Source organism: Dermacentor andersoni, chromosome 9, assembly GCF_023375885.2.
Source record: "Dermacentor andersoni chromosome 9, qqDerAnde1_hic_scaffold, whole genome shotgun sequence".
Taxonomy (NCBI): domain Eukaryota; kingdom Metazoa; phylum Arthropoda; class Arachnida; order Ixodida; family Ixodidae; genus Dermacentor; species Dermacentor andersoni.
Window position 1 is genome coordinate 46,534,837 of NC_092822.1, and position 20,164 is coordinate 46,555,000.

Genomic DNA, 20,164 nt, shown 5'->3' on the forward strand with positions numbered 1-20,164 from the left:
CGTTCAAAACTAGCGAGCGAGCAGCTCCACCCGTCCCCCCAGCCGCTACTGCAGTGGCCATATTGCTCAGCACGTAATGACGATGCTATTAGTTTTGGTTTTGCCAACACCATCTCTTGGTCGCATACTTTAGTTCACGACGCCACCGCTACTCTTCTTTCTGCTGCATGGTGGAAGGTACAGTTTCCCCTCTCTAAGTATTACATGAGTTCTGTACATCCGTCTCTATATCCCGAGCTTCGCATGCGCATTGCCTGTATTCCTCCAGTTCGCCAAGCCTTCCGCGCTGTTCGTTTCCAGTCATAGTATGCCACCAACCGAGTAACGTCGGCATACTTCAGCGTATTGGAAAAAGTGTAGTGTGTTCTTGTTTGTGTGGTAAACCTGTAAAAAGATCGACACAGGACACAAATCCGGTGTAAGAAACAACCTTTGATATCTCTTTTTTTTCCTTCGTTTTAATTAAAGCTCCAGAAGACAACAAGTCAGCGTTCGACTAGCATTGGGCTCCTCTGTATTGCAGCGCGCCACCCGGACCTCGTTTCTTGTTCTCTCTTCATATCGCGCAACCATAATGCAAACATTGCGCCCTCTACAGTCGGTTTACGTCGCATGATGCAGAAGACAAAAACACACAGTGCACACCCAAAGAGTATGTTCAAAGCACACGAGAGTGGTAAACCTTTTTTTGAATCTGCACACATGTCATTGGAAATGAAATGGCGACGACACAATAGCAGCCCTCAGTTTCGTATAAGTTTGTTAATTCACCCAAGAATGCAGCACATATTCCAGTCTTGTTCATCTCTACACTTTGACAACACCTTTCATTGGTAGTTCATTTCGACTGCTGTTTCCACATATGACGTCTAACATGGTGCAGCAAATATTCTACACTGTAACATTATACATCGTCTCGAATGCCGGGTCGGAAAATAAGGAAACACTTCGAAAGAGAAACTGACTCATCACTGTGGTATCCTTAGTGGCACGTTAAGTGCCGCTTACTGGCAGGCTCACAAATTAAATTTTGATTTCCAAACTCAGCTAGGATAACCCGGAAACTACGATTCACGTGGCTTGTTGCTTGCAGTTGCTTCCGACATATACGCTCCTTAGTGAACGGTATCTTGCAATGCTGCAAGCCAAGGGATTTTCACGCCGTTCATCAATTCTGTTCATTGATCACAAGGCCACGACGTGGAGGAAGTGAAACTGCGGGAATGAAATTCCCGTTTTTCACATTCCAGCAGCATCGTTAAAGGTTATCGTGGTGTCCCCGTCAGTGAACTATCTTGTACCCTATAACGGTTGAAGGTCTTTCAGGTGAAGGCGCAGGCCCATAGCATGACGAGTCCCGCATGTAGAAGTCGACTCTGTGAAGCAGGTTAACGCGTCTATCCTCGTCTACGCTGGCGGGTAGTGTTTCACATCAGCCTCGCTGCGTATCGTTGTGCTCCTAGTTATAAGAGGAATGCACTTACCGCAAGAGCAATAAGTGCCTTTGTGCAATACATGGAACACAGAAGCGACAGTTGAGACATAGCAACAGAATGTAACTTCCTCGATGCTTCGGGTAATAGGATTTTGCTGCCTTCTAAAGGTTCCCGCTTCCCCTTTTTCAGCTATGCCATCCCTCATGATTAGGGCATCTTTACTGCACGTAAAATACCGGCGACTACCATTTTGAAAGCCAAGGTCCCTGAATTCAAGATGGTCACTTTTGAAGTAAAACAAAAGGAAAGCCTTGCAGAAATTCGCCAAGTTGTTGCACTCTTCGTGATATTAACCTCCAGTGGGTAAAAACATTATACAGATCAATATCTAGGGTATCGTAGCATTGGATGGCTCTAAGCAGGCCCCGATGAGATACTTCACGGTAACTACAGCCAAGCTGGCAGTGTCTTCGCAAGTTTTGGCAGAGGCTCTGCTTATGGAATCGTTGCTTCTGGACGTGGAAAGTTAAAAACACAACGGTTTTGCTCTTACCGCGACCGCTGGCTTTCACAACTTTCGCCCGTTTTCAGCAATGAAAGAATTAGAAAGGAAAACCACGCACCACCGGCGTCAAGGTACCCAACCTCAGCGGCGCTTTGCAATCTTTCAACTGCCGCCCGGATCAAACTCCACCCTCTTTCGTACTAGTGCCAGGCTCGAGGTGGTTTAATGAAGGACTCGTCTTTAAACTTTTTACCGGAGATGCGTTCCTTGTGTCTGTTCAGTGTGAGCTGAGCCACTGACAGGTCAGCATCAACACCGTTTGCCACTTTATACTGCTTAGCCTAAGCGGACATCTGTGCGAGATTCTGTCGGCTAATACGTTTTCCTTGCACACAGCGCAAACGGTTGTTTACTGCTCTTTTAGCGTGCAAATATGTACTCGTGATGGCCGCTTTTTGGTGAAAGAAAACTACAACTATCGAACTCATATAATGGGTATGTACACGTTTGCGTGCGTTCGCACAGGAAAAGTAGCCGACAGCACCTCACAACATGTCTTTCTTTTTGAAAGCTCTCTAATATGGGATTCTGCATTATAGAGAGAGACTAGAAATGCAAATTTACGTGTGAAGAAGCTCAGACACCCCGAAATCCTTTTGAGATAGGACTTTGGACTATTGGTCCTTCAGCATTGGTATAGCCTTGAATGCCAACTTGGGAAGCCGAGCGTTTGTGTTAAAATCCGTAATTCGATATACCGGCTTCTTAATATACAAGCCACTGTCAAAAAAAAAAAAAAACGCCACGTGAATGATAGCTTACCGTAAATCAGTGTGAGGATACATTTTACACCTCCAACCCCCCACATTTGGACTTCAGATTTGGTACCGTTCTTTCACTCTCTTATGCAACGTATCGTAAATGGCCATTCGCTGCAGACGTCATTGTTACGACAGCCATTAGCGGCGTTCTGCTAAGCTCTCTGTAAACTCTGAGACGCGTGGTCAACCATGTATAACACTGTCCATGAACAGCGTGTGCCCATAATCAAACATCTGTGTAAAGATAGTTCGCAACGTGTTAAGCTGGAGCCAACAAGTGAAATGCAATATACGAAGCGCAATCGGTACACGCGCGTCACAATTATACACACGAGACATAAGCAGCACGCTTCATTATTTAGTACACACAGCGTTTCTTTTTTTTTTCTTTTCACAGTAAGCGCCGGAGATAGCATACAGTCATCCTATAGGTAACGGCGCCTCGCGAGTACACATTTATTTTCACAGCACACAGTTCGGCGAACCAAAGGATTCACAGCTTTCTCGCAAAGAACTCAAAGGAATGCACGCAAAGTGCGACACGGCTTAACCGGTCCCAGCCGGTTACGGTGTCGACAGCCGTCACTTCTGTATATCATTAAGCAATGACAAGTCGGTTGAGTCCTAAAACTGCCCAGCTTGCTTCCACAGAGCGTCGTCCCTGGTAGTCATGGTGACGTCGTTGGACAAAGTAAGAAAAGAAGATAACAAGCAGCGTTGTCATGACAACGTAAACGTTACGACATTTGCGGCGACAGCGGATCTAAGCTACTTGGTCCACGCGTTCGGCGCAAAGAAGTCAAGGCAGCGAAGTCCGCCGCAAGGGCTTCGCTCGGAGCGAAGCGTCTGAACCCTCGACTCAATGCTTATAGATGCGCTTCGGCTTTAACGGCTGGCGTTAAGGCATTGGTCGTGTTCAGCGAGTGGAATGGGCCTGAGGATGAGTGGTCGTGGAACTCTATTTCATGACGCGCATCGCAGTGCGCAGGCTCGATATTGTGGAGATGAAACGAGAGAGTTCGACAAAGCGAAGAAGGCGAAGCAACTCGCTAAAAAAATTGCAACGTATCGGTCAAGTCACGTGAGCATTGAGGAGCCCCCGAAAGTATAGGAACACTATACGTTCGCTAACGCTTTGCTGTAGCAATACAACTCTTGTATTTCTGTTTAAAAGTTTACTGCTATACAGTTTAAGTATTGAAGTTCACCCAACAAGAAAATCAAACGAAAATGTCAATCTTTTCGCAGAAGTTATCGTTATATGAACAACAAGGAAGTATTGGGTTCGCGTTTTTTTTTTCTTGGTCGCACTTGAGTACGGTAAACATTTAGTATACAAGCGTCGTTAGCAGTTAATCTACATGCTCGAAGCTACACTGTCGCACCACAACTGTAAACGCGTCTACATTAAGCACGTGGGCATCTTAAACGACACTATGGATTCGTAAGATGCCACGAGCAACACCAACATGTAACGACTCAGGCTTGGAAAGTTGGCGTAAGTCGAGAAACGCAAAAAAAAAACAAGAACAAGTTGAAAAAATATTCAGAAAATATCAACCTCATTTCGTTTCTGCGCTGTCGAAGTCATCAGTGCTGTGGCGAAACGTAAAACGCCACAAGGTGTGTCGCACACATGGCCTGCTGTGGTCTGACTGAACAACGACTGAGCGAACAATCTTTTATTTCTTAACGCGGCACCTGAGCGTTCGGTTATGTGGTTAAAGCTTTGTTCTGTTGTAGTTACCTTAACATAACTAAGGGCGCCGGAAGTGCTGGTTTTAAGGACACCCGGATATATTAATAGATGCCTCAACAATATTTCTTCGCTTCCGCTGATAACGCAATTTGCTACATTTTTCTTGTCTCAGTGATCCATGTGTCACACGAATGCTTTGGGCTTTCTGCTATACGCTATGACATGCAGTATTGAATTTCATTGCGCTTTTCTGAGTGATTTTCATTCTTCTTTTTGTTTACACGATGGCTTCTCGTGGCAGATTCCATTTGCATTGAGGCCCAGGTACAGATGTCGGATTAAAATACCTACCAGCAGGCCTCCAGCGCAGTCCTTTGGGCTCGTCTAGTTCGCCACAGCTATGGTGACATTTTTATGGGTCCTTAGGCGCAGTTATCAAGCCAACCACGGGACAACGATGACGGAGGTCCAGAGAGCTGTCACCATGACGTCATAAAAAAACCGTTTGCAGATCACACGGGCGTGGTGTCACGGAGTACGTTATGTGTCTTGAGCAAACACGGCGCCTCCTGTAATGGCATGGCGTAATACCTACCAAAACTGTGAGGAAGTGATGCTTCCTTGTGCATTCTCTCTGTGGCATCGACATAGTTCTTACGTGAATTCTCACGAAGCAGACCTCAAGAAAGAATCCACTACCAATCAAAGCTCAAATGTTTATGTGTCAGCACATACTCTTATCAGCGCACCTGTTTTCGTAACTCCTATACTTTCATAAAAAATTTGCTCAATTATGCCGTTGGCTCGTCTGTTCCAACAGCACTTGCGCAGCGAGTCAGAGAACATGATACGCATAGACATAACGCCTGTCCACGTGACCCTGTCGAATCACGCCGTTGGAAAGACGAGCCAGGATCAGCTGACGCGGGCACAGCTACACTCTAAATATAACGGGAGTATCGGCCACTCCTGCTCTCGGGTGTAACGCGCTTGTGCCGTATTTAACTCCATTTTCGCGAGTTCTCGTACTCTCCGATAGATAACGTTAACTCCGCGCGCACAGGGTAAGCGGCATCCCTTCAACTTCCTTCGAACATCGGGGACGCTGAGTGCGCAGAGTGACCTTACTTAACTGTGGCGTACAGGTGCGCAAATGAGAGTTAAATATAAAACGAACAATTACTCCGGCAAGAAGAGCTTCGTGCTTCTTTCGGGGCTCATTTTGGGCAGCCTCCTCGACCACCTATAGCACAGTTCACTGGACCCCGCCCATCGTCGCCGCGCCTCAACTAGGTGTCGACACTTCGGTGCACTTTGAAACTCAAGCTGGGGCCCCTAAACATGCCGCGGCGGGCAGTGCTAGTGCACGGGGGTCGCCGTCACGGTCGGCTTGATTCTGAGCCAGGGAAACTTGGCACCCTTCGGCACGGACTTGGTCCGGCGGATGTCGCTCTCCGAGGCGGCTCTCTTCGGGCGGCTCGAGGACGACGACTTGGACTTGTGGCCGCTCTTGGACGCGCTGCGGGACGCGCTCTTGTCCTTGTTGAGGACGGACTGGCTGCGCGAAACGCGGAGCGAGTCCTCGGACGGTGTCGAGTGGTGGCTCACGCCCGGGATGTAGAGAACCACCGTGTCCCGCTGGTAGGCCGGCTCGCTCGTCACCGAGCCGGCCACGGAGCCCTGGACCGAGCCGGGTCCCGACGAGACGGCGCCCGCGGACCGGCCCGGGCTGCTCGCGTGGATCCGCGGAGAGCGCGGCGAGGACGACTTGGAGACCCGGCCGTTGGACGTAGACGCCGCGGCTCTCGCCTGCCTTGCCTGCGAAGAAGCGTGCCGTACACATTCATCACTGTGGGCGCGCTCCAGTGTTCTGGGCGTCATTGGGGACAGTACACAGCTAAACAGACAGCTTCGAGCCCAAATAATGGGACGCACGCAGGAACCGTCTGGAAGACGATGATGATCGTGTTTATCGGCGTCACTTTCGAGATGAAGATTATGTTTATCGGCATCCCCTTCAAAACGGGGTGGGGACAAATAGACCACTAGCTTGCTTCATTTAATCAGGTTTTACTGCGTATATCACTATCTACCACCTGCCTATCTGATCTCGCTCTTAACTTTCGCATATAGAGTCTGTATTACTGTACTGTACCGCTACTTATACAGTTGAAATTACTCCGGTTCTATCAATCTCTCCTGTTTTTCCTCCACCAATACTCTAGACTACTGACCAAGTAATCCTTCCATCCACTTTGATGGAAGCCGTCCCGGCGACGTGAGGCCCGCCAGGTGACAATAGAGAGCTGAGAAAAACACATATTATAAGTGTATTTTAGTTCTTTAATCGAACCTATCAAAAGCACAACATAGCTCACGTGAAACACATAAGAAAGCGTGACTACGTTTTCATGTCAACGGACGGCCTTCTCGTCGAGGTTACAGGCTTCCTGCTAAGCCGCCATCTTGTTTGGACAGCAAAGTAGCTTGCATAGTTTGTTGACCTCGATGCTGTCGTCGTGACACTGTCTTTGTCCGCTTCCTCATTGGAACGAGGCTTAATATGCCCGCTGTCCGCTTAGCCGTCTGGTTTGCCGTCTACGCCGATCACTAGAACAGAGAATATGTGCAATATCTTCGCAAAATTACAGTGTCTCGAAATATAACAAGTTCAGCAGGAGACTGCTATGGGTGATTAATCTACTGCGACGGGTCCCTACAACATATTTCGGCGGGCATCGCGGTATATAGTAAATGTATGTCGATTTCATTGATAAACTTAGCCAGAACTTAGCACCGCTAACTCTCCCAGTGTGGGACGGCGTGCTTTATTTATGATGAGCGTGAGGTCTTGACAGCTGCGCGCGTCATGGGCAGCTTTGGACACCATTCATCAAAGTGGCGCTTTGATACCTTGTACTTCTTAGACTAGCAATTATGTGAAACATTGTGACACACTCGCTGTGTACTTTTTAAGGCCCCTTTACAGCCACATCACCCCAACTTCATGGAACTCATTAAGTATATTGCGAACCCATTACCATGGACATGGCGCTCTTTGGCCATACTTGACCCTTGCGCCATTAAAAATCAAGCATTCATTCATGCATTCAAGTCACATCTTCCATAATACATCGTCAACATTACCACTTGTCATGGCGCTCTTTGGCCAAACCTGGCCCTTGCGCCACAAAACACCACACATCATCATCACACTCGCGGTGCACTCAACCCATCACGGGTTTTCTGTTAGATGCCTCCAAAGTCGATGAAATCAGCCTCTAATGCTCAATGTCTTCCGCCCGGCGGGTATTACTAAAATAACTAAATAAAAAAGAGAGCTACATGGTGATTGGATAGAACCTCGAACTTCTAACACAGCAGCCCAATGCACCATTTATCTGCAATCGCTTTTTTTTGCTCTTCTTTCCCGGGGAGCCGGAGGAAACTAGACACGCGTGACGTTTCGACGGCACCGCCACCACGGGAGAGCGGAAGGAAATGAAACTATAGATAGGCAAACGCTTGGAACGCCGACAAAGAGAGGGCGGTGCGAACGTAAACATGGCTAGCGCGGGTCGGCCTTTTGGGCTAAGATCTGTCGTATACTATCTGTTCTTACCCTTATGCCTGGGGCCTCTATGGGTCCCAGGTGCGGCAAGGGTAGTTCAAGGGCGCCTTACAGGTCCCGGAGCCCACTGCCCGGAGACCACAGGGGTATGTGCATTTCATTGCGCTTGGACCCTTTCTCCACTATCTTGAAATCGGCCCACAGTTTAGTTTTGCTCGCGCACACGAAAAATGCACGGAAGCCTAGCCATAAACAGTTTCGCTCTAAAAAATGCGAAAGCATTAATGTCCAATTGAACAACAACGATCGGTCGTTCGAGTTATGAACACCTAGCGGGCAAGCGGGCGCGTTGAAACGCTTGGCGCGTTTCCATTTGACCTTACCGAGGCGCAGTTAGAACGCAGGCGAGAGCTTGAGCGGACAAGGAACGCGCGGGTGACACGGGCACCACACTGGTTTCCATGAGCGACGAGAGCGAGGCTGACGCGGCATCGTGGCGATACCTCCACGGATCGCCTGGCGTGCTACTGGCCGGCCAGCAGATGTTCCCTCTCGCCCGCTCCGCCGTGTCGAGCCCCGCTTGTGACGTGGCGTCGCAACCAGTGGCAGTTTAGGTGCTGCTACAGACGCGGGACGCCGGCTTCTTCGTTCAGTGAGCCATTTGACATTTTTCCATTTAAAGAAAGTTATCAGTGGATCCAGCAGCACTCGCTAGGTCAAGGGGACGCTGTAATTTGGAGAGGTTTGACTTAACCCCTGTTGACGATAGTCAAGAGGGGAGGAGAATGTGCTTTCATAAATACGTTTCAACAACGATAACACGACGGGGTGTGCTAAGTGCCCTTCGAGAAAAAAAAAAGGCTGAAGAAAACTGGGCCAGAACTTCGAACCAGAATTATTCTTGGCGTAGTCTCTTTTTTTTTTCGGTACGCTTCGACGAAAACAAAGTAACACGAACTAGAAACTTTTCTCGTGAGACGTTTGAGCTTGTTACTTCACCGAACTAAACAATAAGCAGGCAGGCCAGAGTGGCGCGTCTGGCAACGCACGTTCTTATTGGTTCCCCGTCCTCGGGTCTGCACCGAAAAAAATTTTCCGCGCAAAGGCGGCTGGTCGCAAGCCCAATGCACCGTATGAGGCAGGCTTAAACGGCTCTGCGCCTTAATTAGTTCGTCTCTGCACGTAACAACCAAACGCGCACTTGCCTGATAGGCTGCGGCCAGGCCACCTCGGACCGATGTCTGGTCAGAGCTGACAGACCGCGGTCCACGCGACGGAGACCGTCGGTGACTCCTGGGGAGGCTGCCGTTGTCGAGCAAGGTGGGCGACGCGTCTCGAGAGCTCGACTTCGTCGTCGTCGTCGTCTTCTTCTTGGACGACCGGTCTCCTCCTCCCAGCGAAGCGGTGTACGTGAACACGTAGCCACTGCTAGGCACCGTCACGTCCGCGTCGGCCATGCCGCGACGGTAGTCCTTGTCGATGTCGCGCACCCAGACCCCGGACGTCGACGTGGTGGGCGAGCCCGTGCGAGACCTCTCGTTGTCCGAGACCCTGGCCGGCACGTTCTCGTAACTGAGCTCGCGCTTCTTGGAGTCGTAGGCCTTGAGCACGCTGCCGGGCCTGCTGCCGTCGTGGTGGCCGCCTAGTATCCCCGGCTCGCTGTTGACGCTGGAGGTGTCCGAGTCCCGGCGCCTGCCGCTGTCGTCGTGCTCCCAACGGCCCAGGTTGAAGCCGAAGCTGCGGCTGGACGACTTCACCCGTCGGATGCTTCCGTACTCCGGCTCCGGGGTCGTGGAAACGTCGCCGCCTCGCCTCGGCGTCGGTGACGAGGACGAGGCTCTGCTTCGGTCGTAGTACTCGTAGTCGCGCTCGACGTAGCGGGGGCTGGAAGTGATCGGGTAGTCCACGACTACTTCGGGATGGTGCACGTGTATTTCGGGAGTCTTGAACGTGGTGGTCTTCTTGCTCTTGTCCACCTGGCTGTACAGGTGCGAGACGTCGCCACTGGTCGCGAAGAACTCTTCCAAGTCGAAGGGCTTGACCTGCGAGAGAGCGAACGTAGACTGCTGTACAGGACTCTTCGACTGTTTCATTGAAAGCAGCTTGCAGGTGATTTTTTTTACCGATACTTTCGCTTTCATATTTTCGTTTCCTGACTGAAGGGTGGTGATTAGGTGATGTAAGAAGGGGGTATAAAGGTGGACAGATGAAGGGGACGCAGGAGTTAAACTGATCGACAGTTGCTCTGATAGCGATAATGTAGAGCATGGAATGTGTGTTTGCAATGGAGTGATTAATATTTTACCGCACGTGTACGTTTCGTAATGTTTGTAATGAATGCAAGTGCCGCGACACGGCTTCCGAGGTAAAAAACATCGGACAACACTAGAGCCTGCTTCGTATTAGAGGTTTATGAGTTGACGCTTCCTATCGTTAGCGCAAACGTGTTAAATTTAAGGCAGGTGCAGCACGAGAAAAAGCAAAAGAAAAAGAAAACCAATGACGGAGAGTTAACTTCAGTCCATGAAATTTCATATCTGCGTCTCATAGCATGGCTACAATGATGACAACCCTTCCTAGAAGTCTTCACGTTTGATTGTAGGTCATTGCATACGTGTTTCGGGACACGGGTATACGTGAGTAAGCGGTCCCCAAACCGACCAAGCGACACCTGCTCCTGTGTTCGCGTATAACTCCTACCTGTGTCGCCTTGTCCACCATGACGGGCAGCTCTTCCTCTTCTTCGACCGGTTCGTTCTCCTTGTTCTCGTTGTTGTTGACCTCTTCGAAGTCTTCCTCCCTGACCAGGGTGCCGGTGCCCGCGCTTCGAACCTCCTTCTTCGAGGCCGACGACTTCTTGCGGGTCAGCGGAGCCAAGATGACCTTGACGCCGTCGACCAGCCGGTTGCTGCGCTTGGGCGCCGGACTCCTCTGCAGCTCGATAGGGGTTCCAGGCCTGGTGTACTCCTCGACCGAGTAACTGCGCACCACGGAAGGTGGCGGTGGCACCGGCGGAGGCGGAGGCGACGACTCCCTCGAGCTGCTCGCCGGCGGGTCGTGCCGCAGCGTCGCCTCGCGGTCGAACTTCTGCACGATCCGTCGGACGTGGTTGCGCTTGACCACGGGCGAGTCGGGTCTACGTCGCGGGGACCGCGACGCCGACGCCGACGACGCGCTCCTGGCCACGGACGATGCCCCCCGCGCGTGGTGGTGGTGGTGGTGCCCGGAGGAGTCCGAGACCGTGGTCTCCAGCGGTAAGGGAGGCTCTTCGGGGATGCGGCCGCTTCCGGCGCTCTTGTCGTGGTGGTGCCGGTTCTTGTAGACCTTGAACCAGAACTTCTTCTCGGGCGAAGGGGGCGCCTGTGCAGAGGCAAAACTGCGTATTACAGGCCGCACTGGTAATGCGGGATAGTGCAGGTCGTCAGCCGGCAAACCTACCGGTGCCATGACGATCACTGAACTGGAAGATAATCACACAGGTTGATATAAGTATTTAATGGTTAAGAACGTTGATGCGTGCAATGTATAGCGGTGCTACATCTCCACTCCTATGCGTGTAATTGATTGTGAGACCCGGGGGTTCAGTGCAATTATAGCCTTCCTGGAATACAGAGTACACGCATCGTGTGACGAAGGCCTGCTCTGCGTACGTAATACATATTTTTTTATTGGCGTCGTCAGTGGAACCAAAAAATTGTGAGTCACGAAGGAAAGAGGTTCACCTGGCTCCCGGGCATAACGAGCAAGGAGAAAGAGACCTGGCTCACCTGAGCAGAGTCCGGCACATCGCCGTTTCCGGCGTGGGACACGGAGTTCGAGCTGCCCTCGTGCCGCCGGGGAAACTTCTTGACCCGGACGGCTCGGCTGAAGCTGACCTTCTTGCCGGCCGAGCCGCGGGACTCGGCGCTGCGTCCCGAGGCGTCCGAGTTGTCCGACCGGGTCGAGTCGGCCCGGTGGACGGCAGCGCTGGGCATGACGCCGCCGCCGCTGGGCCGCGCGCCGCCCTGTCGGCTCGGGCTTCGCTGGCGATCCACGGTCCTGCGAGGGCAGAGAGAGGAGGAGGGAGAGAGAGAGGGATAATGTAATTGAAAGAAGGCGGAGAGGTCGGCCTGAGCTAAGGCGCTCTAGCCTGCTACTCTGCACAGGGGGAGGGGGAACATAAAGTGGCGATGAGGGATGATGATTACATAGAAAGAGGGATGCGCAACGGTGAAAGCAAGTTCCACACTCTGATGATAAACATTCACAAATCTCATCCATGAGATTTGTGAATGAGAGGAGAGGGACGATCCACGGTCCTGCGAGGGCAGAGAGAGGAGGAGGGATTCGCTAACCATGGACTGAGCCCGGTCGGCTACCTCGCAGTGGGGGAAGGACAAAAGGGGGGGGGGGGGGTAGAGGGCAAGCTTAAGAGAACAAGAGAAAGTCCATTGTTGACGTCGCCGACGTATTCACGGTTCTCTGTTCTATGTCGCGGACGGTCCCTCAGTGCCGGTAGCCTCCTTCGGAAATCGCAGCGGCCGCGCCTTTGTGGTCCTCTGAAAATTGTGACATGCGAGGTCATGGTCCCGAGGCGTTGTTCAATGAGACAGGTCTTTCATCTATAGCTGGCTGTGAGCTGCGCCGCAGATGCGAAAATATGGCGTGGCCATGCATGCGTCTGTTTGAATTTGCTGCCGGAATTACGGGTGTTATAAGTTCAGGAGCGCGCTAACTTGTGATAGTCGATTTTAACGGTTGCAGGTTCAAGACCACCGGCGCCGCCGCGCAGTACCTTATTTAAAAAGGAGACGCTGCACACGGACACGATAGGGAAAGTGCAGCAGGGCTGACGTGAAGTTTCACATCCACCGAAAACGCCTGGATTGTGCGAAAGGGCGCCGAAGCTAGCAACACGGAAGAATTCAGGGCACCGCACAGTGTATACGCTTGTGTCGGAGGCCTGCGCTTGCACCGGATTTCGGCAGCCGAATTTTGCAGCGATCGCACTGGCACGTCGGGCTTTCTCTTATTTCTGTCTCATTTCTCCTCGAGAGGTTCAACAAGGTCGTTAGGACGAACTGCATGCAAGGCAGCAGATGCCAGGACGATGGTAGCAAGCTTTGCCGCTGCGCAGTAGCATGGAGTAAGGGTTATAAGCTGTGCGGTAAGTCGGACACCCTGGGATCAAGAACGCTCAAAAGCGCGCTCGAGACAACGCCAAGCCTTTCTCATGCCGGAAAAAAAAAAGTCAATTTCGAAGCCAATTCAGCGCATCTCCCCACTCTCTCGTGGCTGCACAACATCGAAAGCGCGCGGCTCGCTCTCGCAATTTCGGCCCACGTGCTAAGCCCTCCCCCCAACCTCTTTCCGGTGTTTCCCGCGCTTCGCCCGATCCCCCCCTCCACCCCCCCCCCCTCCCCCAATTTCTATGCGTTGCATGCCCTCGGCGCGTGCCTTTCAGACGACGAATGTCGCGTTCCCCTTGTGCAGGCAGCGTAACCACCCATCACATTGTGCAACATTGAGAGAGCTAAAATAGATAAGCGAGAAAAAGAAACAGGAGAGAGATATTGTCCTGCTATCTCGTCGACACACGAGGCTACCCTTTTTTAATTGGCCTTTCTCGCATGCGGACGCAAGCAAGCATGCGTGCAGGGAACATTGTATATATACAGGGTGCTTCACGTAACTTGTGTCAAAGATTATAAGAAATATGGTTAGCCGCAGCTTAATGAAACCAACGGCATGTAGTTGGCCTTCATGTGGCGTTCCTTAGAGTATACTTATATTCCGCTTAATTAGTTAATTAACTAAGATGAATCGTGAAGAATGTTTAATATTCGCTTTAGGGTCAAGTGCGTTTCGTTGCGTTGTCGAGGAGGAGGGGGGGGGTACAGGGGCACACTTGGAGGGGCACTACATATCGATGAAACGCGCCACAACTTTAAAAGTAGGGACACGTCCTCAAGCTCTCAAGTATCCGGAACAAGGCGCTTAATGGTTTCAGCGTTGAACTCGGTCCGGACCACTGTCCTAGGATTCTCTCCTTCGTCGAGGGAGGCGATCGCCTAGTTTGTTAAGCACGGTCGAGGACGCCTTTCTTGTCGTATACTGTAACGGGTACCGTCGAAACTTACGTGCCTGATCGTCTCCCGGCAGCCGATCTCTCCTTCTAACGCATTTGATTCCCTTGACCCCTTTTAGGCCAGCACAGGATAGTCAGCCAGTACTTTCACTGGCTAACCTTCTTCCCTGTCTTTCCCTATGTCTTTTTTTCTCCTGCCATAGGCAATCGCTTAAAATTTTGTGTAGTATAGAGAGAAAAAAACGCATGACATTGTAATTGCGACAACCCTTTTTAGCCAGCAACCCCATCCACTTTTCCAAATTTGTATAGCTAGCTATCAGACTTCGAAGCTGAACCGGCGAAAGACAGGAAATTAAAATTTTGAAGATAAAAAATTATAGGTGGATGATCACCGAAGTCAAACGTTAGCTTGATGCGGCAACCTTGCTGAGAAGTCCAGTTGCGCTTAACCACCCACATCACCTTGCGTATAATTTTCGAACACGTTGCCTTCGACATGACCAAATCTTTGTTTAAGGGAAGAACAGTATATGTATACGCAAAGCCCGCAACAGCATTTGCAACAAGCTTTCTTCGTTCCCGCGTACTTACATAGGTACCAAGAGCTGAAGCTTCTTCTCAACAACCCAACGCGAGAACCTAAGTGATCAAGTATTCGAACACAGCCACATAAAAAAATGCGGAATTTGGAACGTGTGTACCTTACTGTGACATACGCCGTCTCCCGTTCGCCCTCTTCGACATGCAGTGACTCATGTGCGAAGCGCCAGAATCGAGCCAAACGTCGTACGTGTCGTCGCAATGAACATGTACGCGAAATTGTGAATCTTGCCATAATGCCTCGTAGCGCTGAATTCTATCGCTTTGATGTTTAACAACTGCACACACGTAGATAAGAAGGCGGCTGTGCATTAAACCTCGCTATCCCAGTGCACTCTTGAGAAATGTTCGCTACCCATTTCCTCGCAAATAATCACCACGCATGCCCGAAACATACATACTAAATCTACAAAAAAAAAGTAAACACGATAAGAACAAACTAAATAAGAGAAAGCGACCCACTTGCTCCCGCACTGCTATACACGTAAATCATGAATGTTATATTTTGAAGTAGTCTTGACAATGAACACTTAGTTTCACATCAAATTAATAAAAATCTACAGATGTGCTCAAATTGATGAGGTCTACAAGAAATTCCGGCTTGGCACTGTCGTCATGAAAATCTAGCGCTTGTCCGAGTGACTTAAATTATCTCGAAAACGGACTCCCCTGTCGATCGTTCTGTGGACATTCTACGAGCATCTGGGGTGTCGCAGTACAGGCGCAGATCACACGAGGGCCATTAGGCTTCTGTGACATGCTTTTTTCTTCTTGTTTTTCACTGTGACGTTAACTGCCTGAAATAGCAGCGGCCGAATGGCCCCGACGTGGCAACGCCGCATCATCTGTTGCGAGCGCAGCCGGCAAAGCCAGCCAGCAAGCCGGCCAGCAAGCCGGCGCGCGGCCCATTGCAATCCGTGCAACGAGGCCGCGTGTGGGACGTCCCAGTCGAGGCATGCAGGCGACGCGTCGACGTTTCCCGGTAGCGCGGCGGAAGCGTGGTTGTGTACTACGCCACACTGATTCCCTTTTAAAGGCGTCGCGGCCTTGCCTTCCAAAGCCTCTGTGGGACGCCAGCCAGCGACGACGGCGGCGTTGTATTGCAGGGCCTCGCCGGTCGCTTTCTTTTTTCTTTTCTTTCTTGTTGCTTTTCCTTTCGTTTCGGTCCGTTCGGCGCGACTACCTGCGTGTGTCGGCGCGTAGTACGCCCTCCTTCCCAACTTGGCCGCAGTACGCGAGTGTCATAAAGATCGGAGAGCGATAAAGGGATTCATCGGTTGACCATATATTTGCAGACGCGAAGAAGGGTGGCGCGGCGCCCACGTGATTATGCGCCGGCTGTCCACGCTAGGACGTGGATATCTCTGCGTTTCCGCGGCCGGGCTCTGCTATGCTAATACTCTTGAACAGTTGCGGCAGTTCTCTTGAACGCCGTAGTGAGATGCCTTTTCTCCACAGTTGCCGGCGTCTAGGAGAGAAAGTTGGTTCGTTGAATGACGAGTGTTTTATTTTGGAAGGGGGGTGGCTCTTCAGCCTATAGCAGGTGGTTTTCCCATAACGTCACGGACGCGGCTTCCCTCGCCGTTCTGGTACCTGAAAATGGCGGCCACGATGACGTCAGCGCAGTGTAATATACACGCGTACATTGCTTTGCTTTCGGACAGTGACCGTCCTTTTTTTCACCCGGCTATCACTGCGATCGATTTTGTTGCTCGGCGTCAAACGCGCCGGTTGCGCTGTCACGTTTCTCGTTTGCGCGGCTTCTCGGCGTGCTACTACCCCAAGATGGCGGCCATGATGACGTCATGCAAACCATCTCCACGGGGAATGGGAAGGAGAATAAGATGTGTCTGAAGCTGAAGTGCTGAAGTCCCGATTCCCTGGCAAAATACAGGAGAGACTACACGGCCTCGTGACGGTTCCTCTATAGGGCCGACCACCGGTCGGACCCGCCCACCGTAGATTGGCACCCAATCCGAGCGGATGTGCTTTTACTGCTGTTACTGCGCCGTTTCGTTTGCTGGACAGTTCCACATCGGGTGTTTGCAACGCCGCGCATAGATATCACAAGGACGCTGCATTTAGATCTATGACGTCACGCTGCCCTGCTACGTTACCGGTGTCGTCACGCCGGGCTTGATGATGAACATTTCTGTCCAAGTAACATGACGTCACAAAGCAGATTGCACATGCCTGCTACATAGGAGGCGTTGGTGTTTGGGGATGGATCGTACAGGTTGTTTGCAGTCGGGACAGGTGTCGATCGCAACTGGGGACGCCATGTCTGTCGTGTCATCGTCGTCTTAAAATCGGCGTTCTTTGATACCTACGGTGAAACTTGGCGTAAGGCAAAGAACCACGTGCAAGCTATTGTCTTATTATTAGCGTGGCGCAAGTCGCCACCAGCTGGTCAGTCGTAGATTACGAAAAAAAAAATCGTTTTCATAGCCTACTCGGTACGTCTATAAGGGCTAATCGAGAGGTACGGCGCGCATCCCGAAAAATACTTGCTTCCTACCTCCTGCCACGTCTACATGTTCAAAATGCACTGTCATCGACGACTGCAAGGCCCGTCTGTCCGTGGAGGTGTAAACGTTAGCGTAACTGCAGACAAGGACAAGTGGAGGGAACGAATCGCTTCGCACAAGAGGCCTAACTAAACAGAATGCATTGCTGCAGCTTCTACGAAACTGCCGCGCCATTAATTTCCCACTGAGACGAAGTTATTGTGTGACTGTGACCGATCGGGCGCTCGTCTTGTGCACCCGACTGATTGTGCGGCACCTGCAAAGCCGGTGGCGGCGCTACGCATGAAGCCATTGTTTTGAGATGCCTGGTAGCTGTTTTGAGGGCGCTGTTTCCGCAGCACAGCAGCAGTTGATTCGCGTGCTTTGTTGCCGCCAAAACGCTTTGCCCCGCGTATTCTTTGAACAGCTTCAGCTTCTTTGCCTCCGCGTATTCTGTGAACAGAATGGATTATCAATATTTCCTCTAGCGGCGAGTGATCCTCGATGTCTACGGAACAAACTATGCGGTAGAATGTCCAAGGAAACTTGGTTCATAAATGATGCGCAGAACTCTCAATTATGTAATATAGATCCCGGAATAGAATTCAATATTCCGTTTAAAATTAGTCGGTCTGTTGAAACAACAGTTCATAGGCTACCATTAGGCAATGCCTATACCAAAAGCTTCCCTGTATAGGATAAGAAAAACTGACAGTGCTACATGCTCATGTGAAGGCTGAAGAAGACATAGAACACCTTCTTCTACATTGTAAAAATCACGATGCTCCCCGCAAGAAGCTCACGAAAATACTACATGGCTTGGATAGATGGCCACTATCCTTAGGGAAAATGTTAGGTCCATCGCCAACAAAAAAACTTCAAACCATCGCTGCTCGCGCCTTAGTACAAATTTTGGAGGAATCAGAAATGTCACAAAAATAGTAAGTCATGCAATAGTTATAGCTCCGCATTGTTATCATTAACAGGCACCCTTAATTACATGTTCATTGTGTATTCGTGTTAATGTAGCATTTGTACTTGTTGCACTCTTTGTTGCACGTATTTGTTGCATTCCAGTGCCCAGCATCATCTGTGTAAACATATTGGTTTTGTGAACATTTATGCTGTGTGAACTCATGTGTTGCGTGTGAACATTTCGGTGTTGTGAGTATTTATGCTACGTGAACTCTTCTGCTGCGCGAACATTCATTTATATAGGAGTACTGAGAATTAGTACGTGAATGTCCGTTCATGTGTTTATTCGTCCAGTTTGGCGACTGTTGACAACGTTCCGACGATAACTATCACCTAAGAGAAGAGGAGTAGCCGACGCCCCACATAGGCCCCCAACCTCTCCTTAAATACAAAAATCTAAGCCTGCGTAAATAAGCAAAAAAAATATTCTGAGTGCCTTCACGGCGGGCTCTGTTGATACGATGTCCAGCCAAGGACCCAATAACACTTTCTCGCTCAACGGCCTGTATCCTAAACACACACCATATGCACGGAGTGCTTCGTGGTGTCATTCTGTATCTCTTCGCTTTCTGCGCTGTTTACCATCACAAACCATCATGCTAGACTAGCCAACCCAGCATCACAGGCTTCTTCAACAGGACCAAAAATGCTTCATAAATCTTTAACGTGCATTGTTTATTCTCCCTTCCGCTGCCTTCTTGTTGTAGCCGTGTGTCGTTCAAGTACAACCGTATAGCCCGCTGCCCACAAAAAAAAGAAAAGGAAAGGGAAACGAGCAATAAACGAGCGCACCTCGTCGATACAAGACCGCAAACAGCCGTTCCCGCGAGGTCGTTCGAGCCGTTCCGTCCGTAGAAGTTATTGCCGTTCCCAGCCAACCGTTGGGGGGGAACACGCGAAAAGAGGGCCTGCGGGCCGTACGCGCCGTTGCGTACTACAAGCGCCCTCTCGCGTCACGTCTGAAGAGACAAGCGCGGTAACGACCGTTGGCATGGCGTGACAGCGATCCGTTTGTTTCCCGCGGTGTTCTAAGCGTTTCCCGAACGTTTACTTCTACGCCTTCCTGGCGTTCGGGAAACGGGCCCGTTTTCTCTTAAGGGCGGGCCACGTCGTGTCGGGCTAATTCGAGGCGATCGCTCGCCGCATCGGTGGCGAGGAGCTCGGTGCGCCGACGATAAGTGAATAAAGCGGGCCCCCGAACTACGGCCCGTGGCGGGAAATTGCCGTTGTATTGAATATTTCATAGTCCAGTCGCCGGGCGTTGCTGACGCTGCTCCTGTGGGATGTCGCCTGCATTCCTTTAACTTATACCGAGCACATACGCGTCGACGTCTTCACGAGGCAGAGGTTCGCGGGAAGGTAGAAAATTACGAGTGATTAACCGTGGTTGAACAAGGGATGTCAATGGAGTCAACGGGGAGGCCGGTAGGCGAAGAAAGCTTAGCTTTGAAATAACACATCGATCACTGCCTTCTCCGCATCATCAAGAATTAGGAAATTCAACAGATATATCCAGCCTAATTAATGTCGCGACTAGGGTCAAGAACGATGATGACTCATAGGCTTTTCTGGCGCAAGGGTCAGGTTTGGGAAAAGGGTGGCACGACTAATTTAAGTACTCCGCGATTATAAACAACAGTTCGGTGCAAGATGGTCACGCGAAATACTTCGGTAAAAGGCATCGGCGTATAGAGCCGTGCTAAAGAAGATGGAGGAATGCACAACGCGAAAAACTGGCAGTAAGCTGCGAAGATGCAGCGTACCACGACATATGAATTAATTGCTACTGATCGATCGAGTCAATGAGTGAAGTGGAGTTCATAAGAACTGGCATGTGAGTTGCACCATAACAGTTTCTCCCAGCCTGTTATGAACGCGTATAACGAGCCCGGGCTGAGACTCTCGGCCGAGGAACGCAAAACGCTCGATCGCTTGGATTTACGCGCACGCTGAAGAACGACATAATAATCGTAGTTAATC

The 20,164-nt window shown here is 50.6% G+C and overlaps 1 protein-coding gene across 1 annotated transcript in view; it reads right to left on the reverse strand.

Moving 5' to 3' along the window:
* Positions 1 to 412: 412 nt before the first annotated feature.
* Positions 413 to 20,164, reverse strand: part of LOC126527965 (uncharacterized) — a 150,506-nt gene continuing 130,754 nt past the window's right edge. The window contains exons 4-7 of the mRNA XM_050175805.3: positions 11,800 to 12,070; positions 10,733 to 11,392; positions 9,238 to 10,074; positions 413 to 6,279 (exon numbers count right to left, since the gene is read on the reverse strand). Of these exons, the coding sequence (XP_050031762.1) occupies positions 5,821 to 6,279; positions 9,238 to 10,074; positions 10,733 to 11,392; positions 11,800 to 12,006 (2,163 nt within the window). The 5' untranslated portion in view covers positions 12,007 to 12,070 and the 3' untranslated portion in view covers positions 413 to 5,820. The remainder of the gene's footprint in view (positions 6,280 to 9,237; positions 10,075 to 10,732; positions 11,393 to 11,799; positions 12,071 to 20,164) is intronic.